Raw genomic sequence first — 23,668 nt, forward strand, 5'->3', positions numbered from 1 at the left:
GCTTCATGCAGTTGCATCCTCCGTCGTTCCGTTTGTAACGATTTCAAACTCGGATACAAGTTAGTTGGAGGTGGTCGGCGGGGTTCGTGGAGGTGGTCGGCGGGGTTTGCAGAGCTGTCCCAGTTCCTTCGGTTGGGTCGTCTGCTGGTCTTGTACTTGTTTTTTAAGCTCTTTAATTTCAATCTGTAGCCTTTCCTTTTCAGATTGTTTTTCAACCTCTAGCTTTTCCTTTGCAAGCTTTTCAATTTTCAGTTGCTCGCAGACCGCCTTCAATTGATCCTTTGCACTCGTTAGGTCGCGATCACATTGGGCTTGTCGCATAATCTCGTTGCGCTGCCGAATCTGGCCCATTACAGCTAGGGACCATTGGGTCCGTTCTTTATCCTTTAAATGGGTTGTTTTTCCCCAGACTCTCTTTATGTCTTCTAGGGACCACTGTCCTGTGGAGGTGCCATATTTTTGCCCAATTTCGGTGTATGCTTTAGCCAGATTAAACTGTTGCTCTACATATTCTTTCAACTGCCGAAGTATTTCATCTTCGGGAACATCAGGAGGGGCCCGCCCACCTTTGACGGTAGTTGGTAACTGTCGGTTGCCTTCGTCTGTCGTTTTATCCATTCAGGTAGGGAAGTAGGTCTTGAGCCGTCGGGCTTTTCGCCAAATAGGTATTTCGTCAAATACTGCCAAGTTAGACGTCTAGAAAGGGGGTCTCGAGCCGCACAAGAAAGTGTATTTCCGTCAAATACCGCCAAGTTCGGGATTGTGTGGCAGGGAACCGAAATTTAGACAATGACCAAGGACTTTTAACATAAAGAGGAGTCCTTACCTCTGGGGGCGCCAATAGGTTCGATGTCTGTGGCTTCGGTCTTAATCCTCCAGCGATCCTGCCGACTACGCCAAGTTGTTGGATCCCATTAGTTACACAAAGAGAGACGAAGTCCGACTGTAGCTTTAAGAAACTTTATTGCAGTACTTCTTTGGTTACATCATCAGCAAAGCAAACAGCAACAACACCGTGGCTCTTCTCTCCTCTCCTGCCCTCTCCTGTCTGAGCAGGGAAATCAAGCCTTTCTTATAGTTCTTCATACACATCAGTGACACTCCCTTTATGTTCCCAATTGGTTTACAAACTTTGCAGTTTCTTGATGTCATGGCCTGATTGGGGTACTGCCTTCTCACCTCCCATTCCAGCAGTTTCTCATCCCCCCCATCTCCTTGGAATGTTAGGCTGATTGCTATACAATAGGCTGTTATGAAGCGGCTTACAACTGTCCTGTTAGTTTTCTCTTGTTAGTCTACTCCTACTGATAAGCTGTCTGTGCAGCCCTGAAGCTATGAAGTTAGTTTATTAATAGTACATGATTGATTAATTATTTCACCTTAAATGTCCCCATATTATTCTGTTCTCGAAAATTCAGTTCTGTTCCCACACCAAACCAAATTTATGAATGAAGTCATACCATATTGCATGCAAACATAAACTGCTCATACTTATATATTCTGTTAGAGTCTGCCATGCGTCCTAATGCGCCTATGAAGTGTTCCCCCAGTGTCTACAGCATGGCTGGTGGAAAGCTTCTGATTTTCAATGGGCGAGACTGCAGATGGCCTTGGAGGAAGACCTGAAGCAGACTTGGGCCTCAAAGCCTGTGGACTACTCTGTCTCGGTATGGGCAGCAGCAGTCTGGACTGGCTAACTGCCAGACAGCTGCAAGGGCACTGAAGAAGTGGAGGGGTGGGAGGGCGAATACTGCTTTCCTGAGACTCCACTGGGGTGGTACCTCAGCAATCCTAGTAATCAATTGGAGAACAGATTGCTGGACAATTGTAAGACCCTTCAAGCCCCTTTGAACACTGTAATCCACAGCCATGATGGCAGCAGTCTGAGCTTGCATGGCAGTAATCTGACCTTCCACTGCACTCAAATATTGATAGTTCCTACTTGTGAAGCAATGGAAATTGCGACATTGGCGATCAGACTCTGCATCATGGTTCGGTCCACAAGTGTGCGAACAGTTGACTAACACTTCCATGCTGGAAAGGATGGGCTCCAAGCACTGCGCAAAGCCATGTTAAAGGCTGAGCTCCTGCATGGACCTTGACAATTGGCTTTCTGGCAGGATTCACAATGCACCAAGCAATTTGTTCTTTTGTAGGCTGCCCCTTTGAAGTTCTCATTTGAGTCCTCTGTATGCGATCTCACCCTTTGGCGAATTGGCAAACTGGCACTTGTGGTGTCCTTGCTTCCTGGCTGCAGGCCACTTGGGCCTGGTGTCTCACCATTATAGATCCCAACTCTGATCTTCGCTGTAAGGTATGTGCAGTGTCAGTATCTGAGCTGGTAGCTGCAAGTGTAAGATAAAGTGGTGGGTGCTATGTCTTTATTATCACTCTCTCTTCTTAGTGTATCTACACTGCCTGAACAGGCTGCACCTCTTGGGCATCTGAAATGAAAAAGGCACAAGTATGAGATAACGGTGAGAGGAAGGGGGGAAAGCAAGAGCTGCATGCTTACTTCATCTTGTAAATGAGAAGAGATTGTGGAATGAGAAGGAAGTGGGATGTGAGGAGGAGGATTATGTATGAGGATACCATCATCTCTGATGGTTTCAGCTCTGCCACTGGTCACGGCCACAGCAATGGCTGTTCCAATAATGGACAGCACTGTCTGCTCCATGAGGGTCAGGAGATGCAGGTGTGCCTGTCCCCCTCCATTAGCTCCTGATGCCTCTAAATTGTGCACCACCTTGCCCTGCAAGAGAGAGGGAAATGAGTCAGTGAGTGTAGTGCAATCTGTTTGGCTGATCTGGCTGTCATGGTTGAATAGCTGGCAGTGCGTACAAGCTTTGAGATGTTGATGTGAGGCTTGCAGCTGTGGTGAGATGCAGGTGAGCTGAAGCATGTGAATATTAGACCTGAGTGATAGGGGTGTAGTGAATTGAACAGTGTCTGAGGCTAATGGTGCAGTTGGTGAAATATGGCATTTGAAGATGCAGTCATTGACCTTGACAACTCGTGAGGTCATTGAACTTTTTACGGCACTGCATCCAGGACCTTGGGGCTTGACTCCTGGTATTGACCTCCTCAGCTAGCTGCTCCAACTCCCTTTTCAGCTTGTGTCCAGATAGCCTTCTCTCCACCCCTCTCCTTGCAGATTCAGGCGATCACTCCTCCTCCCACCTCCTCCACCTAGACCTCCAGTTTAGCATCTGAAAGCCTTGGAGCCTGCTCCCTTCCATGCTCTGCCATTCCTCACTATTTCCCAGGACACTTTCGGCTTGATTGCCAGCACCTACTCCAGCCACAATGTACCTCCCTTTTAAGAGGTGCAGGCTAACTTGAAGTGGTGCAAAGTAAGTTATGATTTTGGGCCCTCTGCTAATGGGTGTAGCCAATGAGCAGTGCAGTTTTTGCAGGTTCCATGCAGAAATCATGATGGTGAATTGGCAGCACAAAGATGCCATGCTGCATGCCATTTCAATTGACAGGCATGTGTTAATCTTGAATTGTAATCCTGTTTTCAGGGGTTTACCAATTTGGCCCCCAGAGTACTTTATAAAAAGTGTCTATGTGTAGCATGATGATACTGAGCATTGGGATACTAATGGTCAGTGTTTGAGAGGGCATAGATTTGATTCTTCCATTTTGTCCAATCTGAGCTGTGCTGGACAGGGTAGTAACAGAAGCGATGATGGAAAATCAGATCAGCACATCCTACATGTGTGGCAATGTGTATCTCTGATTGACAACAGTAGAGGACATTTTGATGTCTGTAAGCAGGATACTCCTCTCAATAGTACAGGCTGTGTGTCCAGATAGACTTGAGAGTTTGAGATAAATTATGAATTTTTAAAAATGGAGAACATTCCTACTTACAAAATATTTAGGCTTGGTGAAGTTTAGCTACTTTTTACCAAGAATGATGATTGCTCCAGAGGATATTTTTAAAGTGAAAGTTTGAGTGAAGGTGATCTGATGCCAGTAGATGTTCCTGTTTAGAGTTTGAGAGATATTTAGTTGAAGTAGAATCATAAAATGGTTACAGCATAGAAGGAGGCTATTTGGCCTGCCGTGTCTGTGCTGCTCTCTGCAAGAGCAACTCACCTAGTCCCATAGTATTCCTTGGCATGAATTGTACCTAGTAGCAGCTCTGACATTTTCAGACTTTTTTTTGCTGTTTCTTTCCCTAAAGCCTGAATTATATATATTTTTTTTTTACCTCAGTTGCCATAACTGCAAAAGACACAGGTATAAGGTAGGGCACTCTATGAATAAACATTCTGTATTCTGCAGAGAAAATAGGTGGCGGCACGAAAATATATTTTTACACGGGATATTTTTATATTTATTGTCTCTAAATTGCACTATAACTGCTTTAACATTGCAAGCGGGTGATTACTGAGTAACTCCAAACTTTTAGCAAAGTCGAGATCTGTGATAAACTCTGAAATGTTGTTAAAATTATATTATGCAATATTTATTTATATTAGATCAGCTATAGCAATCACTCATGCAAACTATCAATCGCTTGAATCAACATTTATTTCAAATCTGACAAAAGATTTGTCAAGTTTGTTCAAAAAGGGGTAGAATTCAGTGCTGATTGCCACTTAAGACCAGAGCAGATGTGACGATTTAAAGAAAAATTCAAACTAATACAAAGCTACATAAAACAACCAGCTGCTTTTAATTTTATTTATAGTGCTTCAAGTTACTTCATTAAAGCAGAGTCTAATTTGACATGCCGAGTACAATCTCCAGTACATTACTGATGATTTAGTTGAAGATCGGTTATGAGTATCTCAGTATATAATGCCATGACCTGATTTATTTGACCAGCTGTCACCAATAGTACACTCTAAAACAACAACTAGATTACTAATCCTAGTCAGACCAGATTGTAGTGTCTTAAAATGATGCATCGGAACAAATTAGTACATTGACCTGAAAGACCTCTAAAGAACAGAGTTTTTCCCCCCCGGAAGCCAGTATATCCAAAAGCAGCCTCTGGTGGTGTATTAGTTCTAGCTGCTTCCTTAAAAAAATTCTTTTTTAAATTTATTTTTGGGATGTGGGCATCACTGACTAGGCCAGCATTTATTGCCCATCCCTAACTGCTCTTGAACTGAGTGGCTTGCTAGGCCACTTCAGAGGGCATTTATGAGTCATCCACATTGCTGTGGGTCTGGAGTCACGTGGGCCAGACCAGGTAAGGACAGCAGATTTCCTTCCCTAAAGGACATTAGTGAACCAGATGGGTCTTTACAACAATCAACAATGGTTTCATGGTCGTCATTAGACTAGCATTTTTTTAAATTCCAGATTTGTTAATTGAATTCAGATTTCACCATCTGCCATGGTGGGATTCAAACCCAAGACCCCAGAGGACTAGCCTGGACCTCTAGATTACTAGTCCAGTGACATTACCACTACGCCACCGCCTCCCCTGCAAAGAGAGCTATTCTTTTATTGGCATATTATCTTGCGCTCTATTATATTATGAAAAATGATTCAAAAGACATGCATGCACTTTCTAAAATTATAAATTAAACTTCCACGTAGCAGCAGTTTCCAGTAGTGATATGGCCCTTGTGGGTACTTTTGAGGTCTAAGATGTGATGCAATTTATTGACATGCTGGTTAGGCCGAATAACCTGTTTCCTTGTTGTAGCTTCTATATATTTCTATCTGAAAGGGAAGGAAAACTTAGTGAGAGTTTTTGTTTTGTTACTCTGCTGTTTTGTAGAAGAAAACCTTGCCCATAGAGTCATACAGCACAGAAACAGGCCCTTTGGCCCATCGTGTCTGTGCCGGCCATCAAGCACCTAACTGTTCTAATCCCATTTTCCAGCACTTGGCCCATAGCCTTGTATGCTATGACGTTTCAAGTGCTCATCTAAATACTTAAATGTTGTGAGGGTTCCTGCCTTTACCACCCCTTCAGGCAGTGCATTCCAGATTCCAACCAACATCTGGGTGAAAATTTTTCTCAAATCCCCTCTAAACCTCCTGCCCCTTATCTTAAATCTATGCCCCCTGGTTATTGACCCCTCCGCTAAGGGAAAAAGTTTCTTCCTATCTAACCTATCAATGCCCCTCAATTTTGTATACCTCAATCAGGTCTCCCTTCATCCTTCTGCATTCTAAGGAAAACAACCCTCGCCTTTTCAGTCTCTCTTCATAGCTGAAATGCTCCAGCCCAGGCAACATCCTGCACCCTCTCCAGTGCAATCATATCCTTCCTATAGTGTGGTGCCCAGAACTGTACACAGTACTCCAGCTGTGGCTAACTAGCGTTTTATGCAGCTGCATCATAACCTCCCTGCTCTTATATTCTGTGCCTCGGCTAATAAAGGCAAGTATCCCGTATGCCTTCCTAACCACCTTATCAACCTGTGCTGCTGCCTTCAGTGATCGATGGACAAGTACACCAAGGTCCCTCTCACCTTATGTACTTCCTAGGGTCCTACCATTCATTGTATATTCAAATTGAATTTATTTTTTTTTAAAAGGGTATCTTTCTGGAGGGACCACTCCAGTGAATCAGCGAAGGGGCCTGTACTAGGGCGTCTCAGTAGTGGACAGCAATAATGATGCCCTGTGAGCCAATGCAGAACTACAAAACACTCGCAAGCAACATTAATGGCTGGGGCTTCAGATTTCCCAGCCTGTAAATAGTTTGCTGGGTTTGGTAGCTCTTGGGATGGTCCGAATTTGTAACCGTGCCGTTTACTATCAAACAACAGGGAATGGCCAAAGTGGTTTAAAAGTCATGCTTCTAAAAAAAAAAAGCTAATTAAAATTCAAAGAAGGACAATATTTTCTTCTATAAAATGCAAATATTCTCCTAGACTTTCTGATCTCTGATTTTCATAAAGAAGGAAAAAACCCTGCATTTATATAGCACCTTTTACAACCTCAGGCTATCCCAAAGTGTTTCCCAGCTAATAAATTACTTTTAAAGTATACTGTCTGTTCTAATGTAGGAAAAGCCAGTGACCAGTTTGTTCTCAGCAAGGCTTCACAAACAGCAATGAGATAAATGACAATTAAACTGTCTTAGTTGTGTTGGTGGAAGAATTAGATGTTGGCCAGGACTCTGGAAAACCTCTCTGCTCTTCTTCGAACAGTGCCATGGGATCTTTTATGCCCATTTGAATAAGTAAATAGAATGTTTAATGGCACCTCTGATAGGACAGTACTGCCTCAGTCCTGCAATGTAGTGCCAGCTGAGAATATGAATCCTTGAGTGGGGCTCTAACCCACAACCTTCTGACTCAGAGATCTGAGCCAAGGCTGGCGCCTAAATCAATATTTTCTACTATTCCTCTACAAGAACTCTACACCACTGCTACGAATGAAAAGATCTTGGGGTTGGCTTTGGTAGATATAAATTTTCAAAATCATTTTATTTTTTGAACGCAAGTGGAGAAAAGCTCCCATTAGAATTCAGCTAGTCTTGAAGTAGTTAAGCATCCAAATGTTCAAAATATTTCAACGTCTTCAGGAAATTATTATTTTCATGACTGGCTAGTTAATTTGCATGTGAAATTGTTATCGACCTATTGCGTTAACAATTCATGACAATCCAGCAGTATTAAGTATTGAAGCAGCTGAAAGAAGGAATGTTCACTCAGAATAAAGTTCACTCATGTCCTTTAGGGAAGGAAATCTGCTGTCCTTACCCGGTCTGGTCTACATGTGACTCCAGACCCACAGCAATGTGGTTGACTCTTAAATACCTTCTGAAATGGCCTAGCAAGCCACTTAGTTGTATCAAACCGCTACTAAGTTAATAAGGAATGAAAACGGACGGACCACCCGGCAGCAACCTAGGCACCGGAAACGACAATGGCAAACCTAGCCCTGTCAAACCTGCAAAGTCTTCCTTACGAACATGTGGGGGCTTGTGCCAAAGTTGGGAGAGCTGTCCCACAGACCAGTCAAGCAACAGCCTGACATAGTCATACTCACGGAATCATACTTTACAGACAATGTCCTAGACACCGCAATCACCATCTCTGTGTATGTCCTGTCCCACCGGCATTCCCTAATCTGTCCTCCCAATCTATGCTGCAGATGCATCTGTCCGTGACAATATTGGTAGGAGTGACCACCGCACAGTCCTTGTGGAGACGAAGTCCCGCCTTCACATTGAGGATACCCTCCATCGTGTTGTGTGGCACTACCACCATGCTAAATGGGATAAATTTCGAACAGATCTAGCAACACAAAGCTGGGCATCCATGAGGCGCTGTGGGCCATCAACAACAGCAGAATTGTACTCAACCACAATCTGTAAACTCATGACTCGGCATATACCTGACTCTACCATTACCATCAAGCTGGGGGATCAACCTTGGCTCAATGAAGAGTGCAGGAGCAGCACCAGGCATACCTCAAAATGAGATGTCAACCTGGTGAAGCTACAACCCAGGAATACTTGCATGCCAATTAGCATAAGCAGCATGTGATCGACAGAGATCAGCGATCCCACACCTTCGGATCAGATCTAAGCTCTGCAGTCCTGACACATCTAGCCATGAATGCTGTTGGACAATTAAACAACTAACTGGAGGAGGTGGCTCCACAAATATCCCCAGCCTCAATGATCGGGGAGCCCAGCACATCAGTGATAAAAGATAAGGCGGAAGCATTTGCATCCATCTTCAGCCAGAAGTGCTGAGTGGATGATCCATCTCTGCCTCCTCCTGATGTCCCCAGCATCACAGATGCCAGTCTTCAGCCAATTCGATTCACTCCACGTGATATCAAGAAACGACTGAAGGCTCTGGATACTTCAAAGGCTATGGTCCCTGACAACATTCCGGCAATAGTACTGAAGACCTGCCCTCCAGAACTAGCTGCGCCCTAGCCAAACTGTTCCAGTACAGCGACAACACTGGCATCTACCCGGCTATGTGGAAAATTGCCCAGGTTTGACAAGTACACAAAAAGCAGGACAAATCCAACCCGGCCAGTTACCGCCCCATCAGTCTACTCTCGGTCATCAGTAAAATGATGGAAGGTGTCGTTGACCGTGCTATCAAGCAGCACTTGCTTAGCAATAACCTGCTCAGTGATACTCCGTTTGGGTTCCACCAGGGCCACTCAGCCCCTGACCTCATTACAGCCTTGGTTCAAGCATAAACATAAGAGCTGAACTCAAGAGATGAGGTGAAAGTGACTGCCCTTGACATCAAGGCAGCATTTAATCGAGCATGGCATCAAGGATGCCTAACAAACTGGAGTCAATGGGAATCATTGGGTTGGAGTTGTACCTAGCGCAGAGAAAGATGGTTGTGGTTGTTGGAGGTCAATCATCTGAGCTCAGGGACATCACTGCAGGAGCTCTCAGCGTAGTATCCTAGGCCCAACCATCTTCAGCTGCTTCATCAATGACCTTCCCTTCATAAGGTCAGAAGTGGGGATGTTCGCTGATGATTGCACAATGTTCAGCACCGTTCGTGATTCCTCAGACACTGAAGCAGTCCGTGTAGAAATGCAGCAAAACCTGGACATTATCCAGGCTTGGGCTGTTCAGTGGAAAGTAATATTTGCGCCACACAAGTGCCAGGCAATGACCATTTCCAACAAGAGAGAATCTAACTATCTCCCCATGACATTCAGTGGCATTACCATCGCTGAATCCCACGCAATCAACATTTTGGGTGTTACCATTGACCAGAAACTGAACTGGAGTTGCCATATAAATGCATCTCAGAGGCTAGGAATCCTGCGGTGCGTAACTCGCCACCTGACTCCCCAAAGCCTGTCCACCACCTACAAGGCACAAGTCAGGAGTGTGATGGAATACTCTCCACTTGCCTGGATGGCAGCAGCTCCAACAACACTCAAGAAGCTCGACTTCATCCAGGACAAAGCAGGCTGCTTGATTGGCACCCCATCCACAAACATTGACTCCCTCTGTCACCAATGCACAGTGGCAGCAGTGTCTATCATCTATAAGATGCACTGCAGCAACAACCAAGACTCCTTAGACAGCACCTTCCAAACCCGCGACTAACTAGAAGGACAAGGGCAGCAGATGCATGGGCACACCACCACCTGCAAGTTCCCCTCCAAGCCACTCACCGTCCTGACTTGGAACTATATCACCGTTCCTTCACTGTTGCTTGGTCAAAATCCTGGAACTCCCTTACAGCACTGTGGGTGTACCTACCAAGAAGGCAGCTCACCACCACCTTCTCAAGGGCAATTGGGGATGGGCAATAAATTCTGGCCAAGCCAGTGACACCCACATCCCTTGAAAGAATAAAAAAAAAATAAAGTGCTGACAAACCTTTTGCTAGCTTCGTGTTTACAGGTTTCAGATTACTACAAATTTTCTGCTTGAATGGATTAAAAAATGGACTCGCAGGTAGTTAGGAAGGCATATTAGCTGAGGCATAGAATATAAGAGCAGGGAGGTTATGATGGAGCTGTATAAAATGCTAGTTAGGCCACAGCTGGAGTACTGTGTACAGTTCTGGTCACCACACTATAGGAAGGATGTGCTTGCAATGGAGAAGGTGCAGAGGAGATTCACCAGGATATTGCCTGGGCTGGAGCATTTCATTTATGAAGACAGACTAGATAGGCTGGGGTTGTTTTCCTTGGAGCAGAGAAGGCTGACGAGGGACCTGATTGAGGTATACAAAATTATGAGGGGCATTGATAGGATAGATAGGAAGAAACTTTTTCCCTAGCGGAGAGGTCAGTAACTAGGGGGCTTAGATTTAAGGTGAAGGGCAGGAGGTTTAGAGAGGAATTTTTTCACCCAGAGGGTGTTTGGAATCTGGAACGCACTGCCTGAAGGGGTGGTAGAGGGAGGAACACTCACGACATTCAAGAAATATTTAGATGAGCACTTGAACTGCCATAACATACAAGGCTACGGGCCAAGTGCGGGGAAATGGGATTAGTTAGGACAGGTGTTTGATGGTCGGCGCAGGCGCGTTGGGCTGAAGGGCCTGATCCTGTACTGTAAAACTATGATTCATTTATATAGCACCTTTCATGACCATAGGACTTTCCAAAGTGCTTTACAGCCCATGGAGTATCTTTGAAGTGCAGTCACTCTTGTAATGTAGGAAACATGGCAGCAGTTTTCTCTCAGCCAGTTCCTTCAAACAACAATGTGATAACGACCAGGTAATCTGTTTTTGTGATGTTGAGGAATAAATATTGGCCAGGACACTAAATAGTGCCAAGGGATCTTTTGCACCCACCTAATAGGGCAGATGGGGTGTCAGTTTTACATCTCACCTTAAAGAAGGATTGCAAAAAATAAAAAAGTCCGTGGTGTCAATTGAGCTGTGACATCAAAACAAAGGAAATACTTGGTACCTTCTGAATATCAGTTTCTGGGAAGCAAACCCAGTACAGATGTTTGTTAGACTTTGTAGCAGTAATTTGATACAGAGCAAATTTTCTGCAACTCAGAACTGTAATGGTTGCATTCACTGTTTATTGCTCAACTGTTAGCTGGCTGGTCAATAGAAAATTTGTCTAGAAATGTTTATCAGAATTTTTCATTTGTTTAGAAGCACAGTACAGTTGCATATCAAAGCAGTTCATTAGGCACTTGTACGTATCATCACGATTTTAAAAAGTCACCATGCTCTTTTGACATGTCTCTTTCCCTAATATTTTTTCCATGAAACCGTTGTATAAAATCAGAAGTTTATTCTCCTAATCTCTAGAGAGCAGAGGTTTCTTTGGCGTTGCATGTATTTTAACAATGACACAGAATTTTGGCAACTGGTTCAATTTTTTTTCCTGTTGTTTCTTCAAATCTTGGAATTAGATAAATTCTGAGAAATAGGAAATTGATTTCCTTAGGATCAGTTGTAAAGCTGCTTAACTCTTTCTATTGACCCTGGTTGTTAATTACTTGCAAGAGAGGGAGAGAAGAGAGAGGGGGGGAGAGAGGGCGAGACGGGGAGGGAGAGGGCGAGACAGGGAGGGAGGGAGAGAGAGGGCGAGACAGGGAGGGAGGGAGAGAGAGGGCGAGACAGGGAGGGAGGGAGGCAGAGGGCGAGACAGGGAGGGAGGGAGGCAGAGGGCGAGACAGGGAGGGAGGGAGAGAGAGGGCGAGACAGGGAGGGAGGGAGAGGGAGGGAGGGAGGGAGAGGGAGGGAGAGAGAGGGCGAGACAGGGAGGGAGGGAGAGAGAGGGCGAGACAGGGAGGGAGGGAGAGAGAGGGCGAGACAGGGAGGGAGGGAGGGAGAGAGAGGGCGAGACAGGGAGGGAGGGAGAGAGAGGGCGAGACAGGGAGGGAGGGAGGGAGAGAGAGGGCGAGACAGGGAGGGAGGGAGGGAGAGAGAGGGCGAGACAGGGAGGGAGACGGGGAGGGAGAGGGCGAGACAGGGAGGGAGAGGGCGAGACAGGGAGAGAGAGGGCGAGACAGGGAGGGAGGGAGAGAGAGGGCGAGACAGGGAGGGAGGGAGAGAGAGGGCGAGACAGGGAGGGAGGGAGAGAGAGGGCGAGACAGGGAGGGAGGGAGAGAGAGGGCGAGACAGGGAGGGAGGGAGAGAGAGGGCGAGACAGGGAGGGAGGGAGAGAGAGGGCGAGACAGGGAGGGAGGGAGAGAGAGGGCGAGACAGGGAGGGAGGGAGAGAGAGGGCGAGACAGGGAGGGAGGGAGAGAGAGGGCGAGACAGGGAGGGAGGGAGAGAGAGGGCGAGACAGGGAGGGAGGGAGAGAGAGGGCGAGACAGGGAGGGAGGGAGAGAGAGGGCGAGACAGGGAGGGAGACGGGGAGGGAGAGAGAGGGCGAGACAGGGAGGGAGACGGGGAGGGAGAGAGAGGGCGAGACAGGGAGGGAGACGGGGAGGGAGAGGGCGAGACAGGGAGGGAGACGGGGAGGGAGAGGGCGAGACAGGGAGGGAGACGGGGAGGGAGAGGGCGAGACAGGGAGGGAGGGAGAGAGAGGGCGAGACAGGGAGAGAGAGGGCGAGACAGGGAGGGAGACGGGGAGGGAGAGGGGGAGACGGGGAGGGAGAGGGGGAGACGGGGAGGGAGAGGGCGAGACAGGGAGGGAGAGGGCGAGACAGGGAGGGAGAGGGCGAGACAGGGAGGGAGAGGGAGAGAGGGCGAGACAGGGAGGGAGAGGGAGAGAGGGCGAGACAGGGAGGGAGAGGGAGAGAGGGCGAGACAGGGAGGGAGAGGGAGAGAGGGCGAGACAGGGAGGGAGAGGGAGAGAGGGCGAGACAGGGAGAGAGAGGGCGAGACAGGGAGGGAGGGAGAGAGAGGGCGAGACAGGGAGGGAGGGAGAGAGAGGGCGAGACAGGGAGGGAGGGAGAGAGAGGGCGAGACAGGGAGGGAGGGAGAGAGAGGGCGAGACAGGGAGGGAGGGAGGGAGAGGGAGGGCGAGACAGGGAGGGAGGGAGGGAGAGAGAGGGCGAGACAGGGAGGGAGGGAGGGAGGGAGAGAGAGGGCGAGACAGGGAGGGAGGGAGGGAGAGAGAGGGCGAGACAGGGAGAGAGAGGGCGAGACAGGGAGAGAGAGGGCGAGACAGGGAGGGAGACGGGGAGGAAGAGGGCGAGACAGGGAGGGAGAGGGCGAGACAGGGAGGGAGAGGGCGAGACAGGGAGGGAGAGGGAGAGAGGGCGAGACAGGGAGGGAGAGGGAGAGAGGGCGAGACAGGGAGGGAGAGGGAGAGAGGGCGAGACAGGGAGAGAGAGGGCGAGACAGGGAGGGAGGGAGGGAGAGAGAGGGCGAGACAGGGAGGGAGGGAGGGAGAGAGAGGGCGAGACAGGGAGGGAGGGAGGGAGAGAGAGGGCGAGACAGGGAGGGAGGGAGGGAGAGAGAGGGCGAGACAGGGAGGGAGGGAGAGAGAGGGCGAGACAGGGAGGGAGGGAGAGAGAGGGCGAGACAGGGAGGGAGGGAGGGAGAGAGAGGGCGAGACAGGGAGGGAGGGAGGGAGAGAGAGGGCGAGACAGGCAGGGAGGGAGGGAGAGAGAGGGCGAGACAGGGAGGGAGGGAGAGAGAGGGCGAGACAGGGAGGGAGGGAGGGAGAGAGAGGGCGAGACAGGGAGGGAGAGGGCGAGACAGGGAGGGAGACGGGGAGGGAGAGGGGGCGAGACGGGGAGGGAGAGGGGGCGAGACGGGGAGGGAGAGGGGGCGAGACAAGGAGGGAGAGGGAGAGAGGGCGAGACAGGGAGGGAGAGGGAGAGAGGGCGAGACGGAGGGAGAGGGGGTGAGGGGGAGAGAGGGCGAAACAGGGAGGGAGAGGGGGAGTGAGAGAGAGAGAGGGCGAGACAGGGAGGGAGAGAGAGGGCGAGACAGGGAGGGAGGGAGAGAGAGGGCGAGACAGGGAGGGAGGGAGAGAGAGGGCGAGACAGGGAGGGAGGGAGAGAGAGGGCGAGACAGGGAGGGAGGGAGAGAGAGGGCGAGACAGGGAGGGAGGGAGAGAGAGGGCGAGACAGGGAGGGAGGGAGAGAGAGGGCGAGACAGGGAGGGAGGGAGAGAGAGGGAGGGAGACGGGGAGAGAGGGTGAGACAGGGAGGGAGACGGGGAGAGAGGGCGAGACAGGGAGGGAGACGGGGAGAGAGGGCGAGACAGGGAGGGAGACGGGGAGAGAGGGCGAGACAGGGAGGGAGACGGGGAGAGAGGGCGAGACAGGGAGGGAGAGGGCGAGACAGGGAGGGAGAGGGCGAGACAGGGAGGGAGAGGGCGAGACAGGGAGGGAGAGGGCGAGACAGGGAGGGAGAGGGCGAGACAGGGAGGGAGAGGGCGAGACGGAGGGAGAGGGCGAGACAGGGAGGGCGAGACAGGGGGAGAGAGGGCGAGACGGCGAGACAGGGGGAGAGAGGGCGAGACGGCGAGACAGGGGGAGAGAGGGCGAGACGGGGGGAGAGAGGGCGAGACGGGGGGAGAGAGGGCGAGACGGGGGGAGAGAGGGCGAGACGGGGGGAGAGAGGGCGAGACGGGGGGAGAGAGGGCGAGACGGGGGGAGAGAGGGCGAGACGGGGGGAGAGAGGGCGAGACGGGGGGAGAGAGGGCGAGACGGGGGGAGAGAGGGCGAGACGGGGGGAGAGAGGGCGAGACGGGGGGAGAGAGGGCGAGACGGGGGGAGAGAGGGCGAGACGGGGGGAGAGAGGGCGAGACGGGGGGAGAGAGGGCGAGACGGGGGGAGAGAGGGCGAGACGGGGGGAGAGAGGGCGAGACGGGGGGGAGAGAGGGCGAGACGGGGGGGAGAGAGGGCGAGACGGGGGGGAGAGAGGGCGAGACGGGGGGGAGAGAGGGCGAGACGGGGGGGAGAGAGGGCGAGACGGGGGGGAGAGAGGGCGAGACGGGGGGGAGAGAGGGCGAGACGGGGGGGAGAGAGGGCGAGACGGGGGGGAGAGAGGGCGAGACGGGGGGGAGAGAGGGCGAGACGGGGGGGAGAGAGGGCGAGACGGGGGGGAGAGAGGGCGAGACGGGGGGGAGAGAGGGCGAGACGGGGGGGAGAGAGGGCGAGACGGGGGGGAGAGAGGGCGAGACGGGGGGGAGAGAGGGCGAGACGGGGGGGAGAGAGGGCGAGACGGGGGGGAGAGAGGGCGAGACGGGGGGGAGAGAGGGCGAGACGGGGGGGAGAGAGGGCGAGACGGGGGGGAGAGAGGGCGAGACGGGGGGGAGAGAGGGCGAGACGGGGGGGAGAGAGGGCGAGACGGGGGGGAGAGAGGGCGAGACGGGGGGGAGAGAGGGCGAGACGGGGGGGAGAGAGGGCGAGACGGGGGGGAGAGAGGGCGAGACGGGGGGGAGAGAGGGCGAGACGGGGGGGAGAGAGGGCGAGACGGGGGGGAGAGAGGGCGAGACGGGGGGGAGAGAGGGCGAGACGGGGGGGAGAGAGGGCGAGACGGGGGGGAGAGAGGGCGAGACGGGGGGGAGAGAGGGCGAGACGGGGGGGAGAGAGGGCGAGACGGGGGGGAGAGAGGGCGAGACGGGGGGGAGAGAGGGCGAGACGGGGGGGAGAGAGGGCGAGACGGGGGGGAGAGAGGGCGAGACGGGGGGGAGAGAGGGCGAGACGGGGGGGAGAGAGGGCGAGACGGGGGGGAGAGAGGGCGAGACGGGGGGGAGAGAGGGCGAGACGGGGGGGAGAGAGGGCGAGACGGGGGGGAGAGAGGGCGAGACGGGGGGGAGAGAGGGCGAGACGGGGGGGAGAGAGGGCGAGACGGGGGGGAGAGAGGGCGAGACGGGGGGGAGAGAGGGCGAGACGGGGGGGAGAGAGGGCGAGACGGGGGGGAGAGAGGGCGAGACGGGGGGGAGAGAGGGCGAGACGGGGGGGAGAGAGGGCGAGACGGGGGGGAGAGAGGGCGAGACGGGGGGGAGAGAGGGCGAGACGGGGGGGAGAGAGGGCGAGACGGGGGGGAGAGAGGGCGAGACGGGGGGAGAGAGGGCGAGACGGGGGGAGAGAGGGCGAGACGGGGGGAGAGAGGGCGAGACGGGGGGAGAGAGGGCGAGACGGGGGGAGAGAGGGCGAGACGGGGGGAGAGAGGGCGAGACGGGGGGAGAGAGGGCGAGACGGGGGGAGAGAGGGCGAGACGGGGGGAGAGAGGGCGAGACAGGGAGGGAGAGAGAGAGAGAGAGAGAGGGCGAGACAGGGAGGGAGGGAGAGAGAGAGGGCGAGACAGGGAGGGAGGGAGAGAGAGAGAGAGGGCGAGACAGGGAGGGAGGGAGAGAGAGGGCGAGAGAGGGAGGGAGGGAGAGAGGGCGAGACAGGGAGGGAGAGAGGGCGAGACAGGGAGGGAGGGAGAGAGAGGGCGAGACAGGGAGGGAGGGAGAGAGAGGGCGAGACAGGGAGGGAGGGAGAGAGAGGGCGAGACAGGGAGGGAGGGAGAGAGAGGGCGAGACAGGGAGGGAGGGAGAGAGAGGGCGAGAGACAGGGAGGGAGGGAGAGACAGGGAAGAAGGGAGACAGGGAGGGAGGGAGAGACAGGGAGGGAGAGGGAGGGAGACAGGGAGGGAGGGAGAGAGAGGGCGAGACAGGGAGGGAGGGCGAGACAGGGAGGGAGACAGGGAGGGAGAGGGGGCGAGACAGGGAGGGCGAGACAGGGAGGGAGGGAGAGAGAGGGCGAGACAGGCAGGGAGGGAGAGAGCGGGAGGGAGACAGGGAGGGAGAGAGGGCGAGACAGGGAGGGAGAGGGGGCGAGACAGGGAGGGAGAGACAGGGAGGGAGGGAGAGAGGGAGAGAAAGGGAGGGAGGGAGAGAGGGAGAGACAGGGAGGGAGGGAGAGAGGGAGGGAGGGAGAGAGAGAGGGCGAGACAGGGAGGGAGAGAGAGAGGGCGAGACAAGGAGAGAGAGAGAGGGCGAGACAAGGAGAGGGAGAGAGGGCGAGACAGGGAGGGAGAGAGGGGGGGCGAGACAGGGAGGGCGAGACAGGGCGAGACAGGGAGGGAGAGGGGGCGAGACAGGGAGGGAGAGGGGGCGAGACAGGGAGGGAGAGGGGGCGAGACAGGGAGGGAGAGGGGGCGAGACAGGGAGGGAGAGGGGGCGAGACAGGGAGGGAGAGGGGGCGAGACGGCGAGACAGGGAGGGAGAGGGGGCGAGACAGGGAGGGAGGGAGAGGGGGCGAGACAGGGAGGGAGGGAGAGAGAGAGGGAGGGAGAGACAGGGAGAGAGAGAGGGCGAGACAGGGAGGGAGAGAGAGAGGGCGAGACAAGGAGAGGGAGAGAGGGCGAGACAGGGAGGGAGAGAGAGGGGGCGAGACAGGGAGGGCGAGACAGGGAGAGGGAGAGAGGGCGAGACAGGGAGAGGGAGAGGGGGCGAGACAGGGAGAGGGAGAGGGGGCGAGACAGGGAGGGAGAGAGAGGGGGCGAGACAGGGAGGGAGAGAGAGGGGGCGAGACAGGGAGGGAGAGAGTGGGGGCGAGACAGGGAGGGAGAGAGGGGGCGAGACAGGGAGGGAGGGAGAGAGGGGGCGAGACAGGGAGGGAGGGAGAGAGGGGGCGAGACAGGGAGGGAGGGAGAGAGGGGGCGAGACAGGGAGGGAGGGAGAGAGGGGGCGAGACAGGGAGGGAGGGAGAGAGGGGGCGAGACAGGGAGGGAGGGAGAGAGAGGGGGCGAGACAGGGAGGGAGGGAGAGAGAGGGGGCGAGACAGGGAGGGAGAGAGGGGGCGAGACAGGGAGGGAGAGAGGGGGCGAGACAGGGAGGGAGGGAGAGAGGGGGCGAGACAGGGAGGGAGGGAGAGAGGGGGCGAGACAGGGAGGGAGGGAGAGAGAGGGGGCGAGACACAGGGAGAGAGAGGGGGCGAGACACAGGGAGAGAGAGGGGGCGAGACACAGGGAGAGAGAGAGAGGGTGAGACAGGGAGGGAGAGAGAGAGGGCGAGACAGGGAGGGAGAGAGAGAGGGCGAGACAGGGAGGGAGAGAGAGAGGGCGGGAGAGGGAGGGAGACAGGGCGGGAGAGGGAGGGAGAGGGGGCGAGACAGGGCGGGAGAGGGGGAGAGAGAGAGGGCGAGACAGGGAGGGAGACAGAGAGGGAGAGGCGGAGAGAGGGCGGGGGAGGGGGGGGGGGGGAGACCGAGACGGGGAGGGAGACCGAGAATTGTATAATTTGCACCTAAATACCCGGAGTTGCAGTCAGTAGGACTGAAATAAGCAAATGGAGCTTAACTGGATTTGTTGAAACATTATATAAAACTTGTGTTTGTATTATGTTGATTTCAGTAACATTATTGCAGACATGAAGATTGGAAAACGTCCTGGTGCACGGGCTGGGTCAAGATCTGCTAATCAAATCCGCTTTGATGAAGATGGACAAGGATATGTTCCTGATCGAGGTGTTACTAGTGAATTTAATGCAATGAGGAAGAGGTAATGGGATTGATCTTTGTGAGACATGTAACTAAACATGCCTTGCAGGGCTTAAATTAGCAGCTGCATCGCACAGTGGCGCAGTGGTTAGCACCGCAGCCTCACAGCTCTAGCGACCCGGGTTCAATTCTGGGTACTGCCTGTGTGGAGTTTGCAAGTTCTCCCTGTGTCTGCGTGGGTTTCCTCCGGGTGCTCCGGTTTCCTCCCACATGCCAAAAGACTTGCAGGTTGATAGGTTAATTGGCCATTATAAATTGCCCCTAGTATAGGTAGGTGGTAGGGATTAGTGTAAGATTAGTATAAAATGGGTGGTTGATGGTCGGCACAGACTCGGTGGGCCGAAGGGCCTGTTTCAGTGCTGTATCTCTAAACTAAACTAAAAAACTAAACTAATTACACTTCAAAACTACCTCACTGGATGTGAAGAACTTTGGGATATCCTGAGAATTGGAATTTTGGGATATCCTGAAAATATTTCTTTCTCCCTGTTACTTTTGTCATTCGAACAACTCAAAAGGCTGGGAGACCCAAAATGATAAATTTCCAGAGGTAGCCAACTTAAGTAGTTATTATTATGCTTTTAAGACAATATGCTAGGAACTTCTTGAACAAAGTACTCTACCTACATTTTGCTTAATAATCCATATAAACTGTATATTGTCGTGGTTTTTGCAGAAGCACTGCTGGATCAGTGGTCGTACTGAGTGATGAAACTACTTAATTCCTCTTTCTTTCAAGCTAGCCTACTAAGTATAAAAACTTTATAGCGTTCTCTATTTTCCCTATTTAGGAAGGGGCTATTTACTGGGAAGAGGTTGAACATTTTTCCTGTATGCACTGGTGAATCAGAAACTTTACCAGAAACTGGTTAGTTGTACTTTTCTTCGACTACCTTTCATATTTATATTGGCAATGCTTGATCATTATTTAAAATGAAATGTTTGAGATTAAATCATGAGGTGCCATCAAGCTCACATTTCTTTGCGCCTAATCATGTTGCCATGTTGAATCTGTTGCAACTCCTCTTCTGCTATGGCAGAACTTTCAGGTAAACGCAGCTGCTTAACCTGTCTTTCTAGCTATTATTGCTTCTGTTCTCGATTTACCCTACAATGTGGTGCAGAACATGGAAATTAGTGTAGGCTCGAGATTTTCTTATTTATAACTTAGTTTCTGATCGTTGATCATCCCTGATGTTGGTGTGGGGAGGGAGGAAAGCTCTGCCTATATAGTAGTGTGAATACTGTGTTTCCAGCCTGTATGCCCAGGAGACAACTCGGCTAATCTGTGGCCAGACCAAAGATATATCCAAGGTGTTCCATGCAAATGGCCTTCTAAGTTCATCATCTGTAATGCTGTCTAAATTAAATGCAGCATGAGTGAAGTGACCTAATATGTTTGCACAAATCTCTGTTTCAATTTCTCATAACCATAGTTAATATGATTACTCAGAATTGCAGGATAGTTGGTCGGAGGTAGAGAAGCCCTTTTTAGTATCTGTTGGTAACTGAATGCTACTTCATTTGCAACAGTGGAGATTTCTTCTAGCTGCTGGTGGTAACCTTTAAATGTAATGGGTAAAAATGATTGATTGGCCTTCCTACTTACCATCGTGAAAATGTAAATCGGGGAATTTTTCCTTCCCAAGGCAATATCGTGCCCTTGACAAGGATCACATCCCCCTCCCTGTCACTGTCTTAGGTTGCAGACTGTTTGCTTCAATCTTAGTGTCCTATTGGCCCCAAGCTGTGTGCCTAACTCCAAATCTTTATCACAGAGTAAAAGCAAAATACTGCGGATGCTGGAAATCTGAAACAAAAACAAGAAATGCTGGAATCACTCAGCAGCTCTGGCTGCATCTGTGGAAAGAGAAGCAGAGTTAACGTTTTGGGTCAGTGACCCTTCTTCGGAACTGACAAATATTAGAAAAGTCACAGATTATAAGCAAGTGAGGTGGGGGTGGGGCAAGAGATAACAAAAGAGAAGGTGCAGATTGGACCAGGCCACATAGCTGACCAAAAGGTCACGGAGCAAAGGCAAACAATATGATAATGGTGTGTTGAAAGAGATGAAATGAAATAAATGCAAAAAAAGATTGTAAAAAATGTAAAAAAGAATGTAAAAAAAAAAGGAAGAAAAAAGAACTAAAAATGAAAGTAAAATGGGGGGCTGTCATGCTCTGAAATTATTGAACTCAATGTTCAGTCCGGCAGGCTGTAGTGTGCCTAATCGGTTGATGAGATGCTGTTCCTCGAGCTTGCGTTGATGTTCACTGGAACACTGCAGCAATCCCAGGACAGAGATGTGAGCATGAGAGCAGGGGGCAGTGTTGAAATGGCAAGCAACCGGAAGCTCAGGGTCCTGCTTGAGGACTGAGCAGAGATGTTCCGCAAAGCGGTCACCCAGTCTGCGCTTGGTCTCCCCAATGTAGAGGAGACCACACTGTGAGCAGCGAATACAGTATACTACATTGAAAGAAGTACAAGTAAATCGCTGCTTCACCTATTATTCAGTGTATTTACACCTAATCTGTACTAATGCTTTTGTCTTTCAACACACCATTAACATATTGTTTGCCTTTGCTCTGTGACCTTTTGGTCAGCTATGTGGCCTGGTCCAATCTGCACCTTCTCCTTTGTTATCTCTTGCCCCACCCCCACCTCACTTGCTTATAATCTGTGACTTTTCTAATATTTGTCAGTTCCGAAGAAGGGTCACTGACCCGAAACGTTAACTCTGCTTCTCTTTCCACAGATGCTGCCAGACCTGCTGAGTGATTCCAGCATTTCTTGTCTTTATCACAGAGTGTCTACTTCCACGTCTATCATATTGCCTTTCTGTGCCACAGGCTCAACTCATTTGCAGCTGAAATTATCATCCCTTTGTCATTTCCAACCTTGACCATTCCAATTCTCTCTTGGTTGGTATTCTATCCATCCTCCTCACTTTGTAATCCAGACTTTGGAAGGATTTGAACATAAGGATGAGAATTTTAAAATCAAGGCATTGATGGATCAAGAGCCAATGTAGGTCAGAAAACATAAAGTTTATGGGTGAAGGGAACTTAGTGTGAGTTAAGATACCAGCAGCACAGTGTTGGATAAACTTATGATTATGGAGGGTGGAAGATGAGAGACCGGCCAGGAGAGCATTGCAGTAGTCGAGTCTGGAGGCAATAAAAAAGTGGATGATGGCTTCAGTAGCAGATGGACTGAAGATGGGCAACATTATGGAATAGACTATATCTTGGTTGCTTCATAATTAGGGGACTGATTAGCTTTGCTACTCTCTCTGGATATTTGCTATTTAATGCCTTAATTTTTAAAAAAAGCGGCAGCGTTTACTAACTGCAATCCTGACTATCCAAGTTACAGAAAAATATTAATGCAATTTTATCTTCGAACAGCCAATAAAAACCATTTTTATTAGCAGCAGAAACAAAACAAAACCAAACAGAAGGCATGTTGCAGTTTGCCTACTTAGCCGTTTGTGTTGGTACCACAGGAACAGAATTCCGCTAGTCTCTTCCCCAGTTACCACCCCTAGATTATCCACAATCAAATGCAATAACTTGCCATTTAATAAAATAATGTTGTGCCTTCTAAAATAACTGCATAATAAATGTAAAAGTAAAGCTAAATGTTTATTGCTAATTGCTTCCAATTTCAGAAGTGGTGTCTGCATCTGTATGACAATTTGGTGAAATTACTTTTTTAATAGTGTCACTGCCATCACTATGGGATGGCGAGTTGGCCAATAAAATAGCAGCTGTTACTGAACAATTGCCTCGCAATGGGTTTGAAGAGATGATCCAGTGGACAAAGGAAGGAAAACTCAGGCAGTTTCCTGTTAACAGTGAGGCTGGTAAGTTTTTTTTTAAAAAAGGATTACAGTGAGAGTTATCATTGACAAAATGCTCACCTCAGTGTTCTAAATTAATTTGAGTGGTAAGTAATTTTAGCTTGTGTCAAATAGCTAACTAGCTTTTAAATTCATGGTGGTATTTCAGGACTCCAAGCAGAGGAGGGTGTGGAATTCCATGAACACATATTTCTGGAAAAGCATTTGAATGGATTCCCTGAGCAAGGACCAATACGCCATTTCATGGAGCTAGTCATCAATGGATTATCTAAGAATCCATACTTAACAGTGCAACAAAAAATTGAACACATTGATTGGTTTCGCCAGTATTTCCATGAAAAAGAAGACATTCTGAAGGAAAGTGAAGTTTACGTTAACTGAAATAATTTCTTTAGATTTAAGGTTGGTACTGTGCAAAACAAATCTGCACAGCGTGAAAACTTTGACTTTTTATGACACAGTTGTACAGGTATAAACTCCTAATATGCTGTAAGCTGGTTACCATAACTCTCTCCTTTCCAGCTGAGTATTTCCATCCAAAAATGTCGATAAAACAATGACATAAAATGTTCACAATGTAGTCCTGAGGTTGAAAATAAATGAACTTGAATTTATATAGCACATTTCACAGCTTAAGGACATCCCAGGGTGCTTCATAGCCGGTAACTTTTGACTTGTTACTATTCTATGTTGGAAAATAAATAAATATAAAGAAAATCTAATTATGAATTTGTATGTATTATTCATCTGAATTACTTCAGTGAAGAAATATCAAAAAAACTAGTCACATTTTTATGTGAGCCTTGCTTTTTCTATGTTAAAAGTGTATTCATTTTTTAAAATTCACAGCAAATTGTCTGAAATATTTTACCATAAATTGATCCTTTTTCCTCTTTTGAAAATTGAAAGCTTTGAAGCAAAGTGTCTTCTCTAGTTAACAGGGAAAGAAAGAGTACTTTTATGTGCAACCCTTAATTGTGAATGCTAAATTTAAAAAAACTAATCCTTT

General features: G+C 50.5%; 1 protein-coding gene across 2 annotated transcripts in view; it reads left to right on the forward strand.

Annotated features, from left to right (window-relative positions):
- Positions 1 to 23,381, forward strand: part of mrps31 (mitochondrial ribosomal protein S31) — a 39,712-nt gene extending 16,331 nt beyond the window's left edge. For both annotated transcript variants that reach the window (XM_068033436.1, XM_068033437.1), the window contains exons 4-7: positions 18,652 to 18,798; positions 19,589 to 19,665; positions 22,519 to 22,662; positions 22,808 to 23,381. In XM_068033436.1, coding sequence (XP_067889537.1) covers positions 18,652 to 18,798; positions 19,589 to 19,665; positions 22,519 to 22,662; positions 22,808 to 23,040 — 601 coding nt within the window. In that variant the 3' untranslated portion in view covers positions 23,041 to 23,381. The remainder of the gene's footprint in view (positions 1 to 18,651; positions 18,799 to 19,588; positions 19,666 to 22,518; positions 22,663 to 22,807) is intronic.
- Positions 23,382 to 23,668: the final 287 nt, after the last annotated feature.

Source organism: Heterodontus francisci, chromosome 6 (assembly GCF_036365525.1).
Source record: "Heterodontus francisci isolate sHetFra1 chromosome 6, sHetFra1.hap1, whole genome shotgun sequence".
Lineage (NCBI taxonomy): Eukaryota > Metazoa > Chordata > Chondrichthyes > Heterodontiformes > Heterodontidae > Heterodontus > Heterodontus francisci.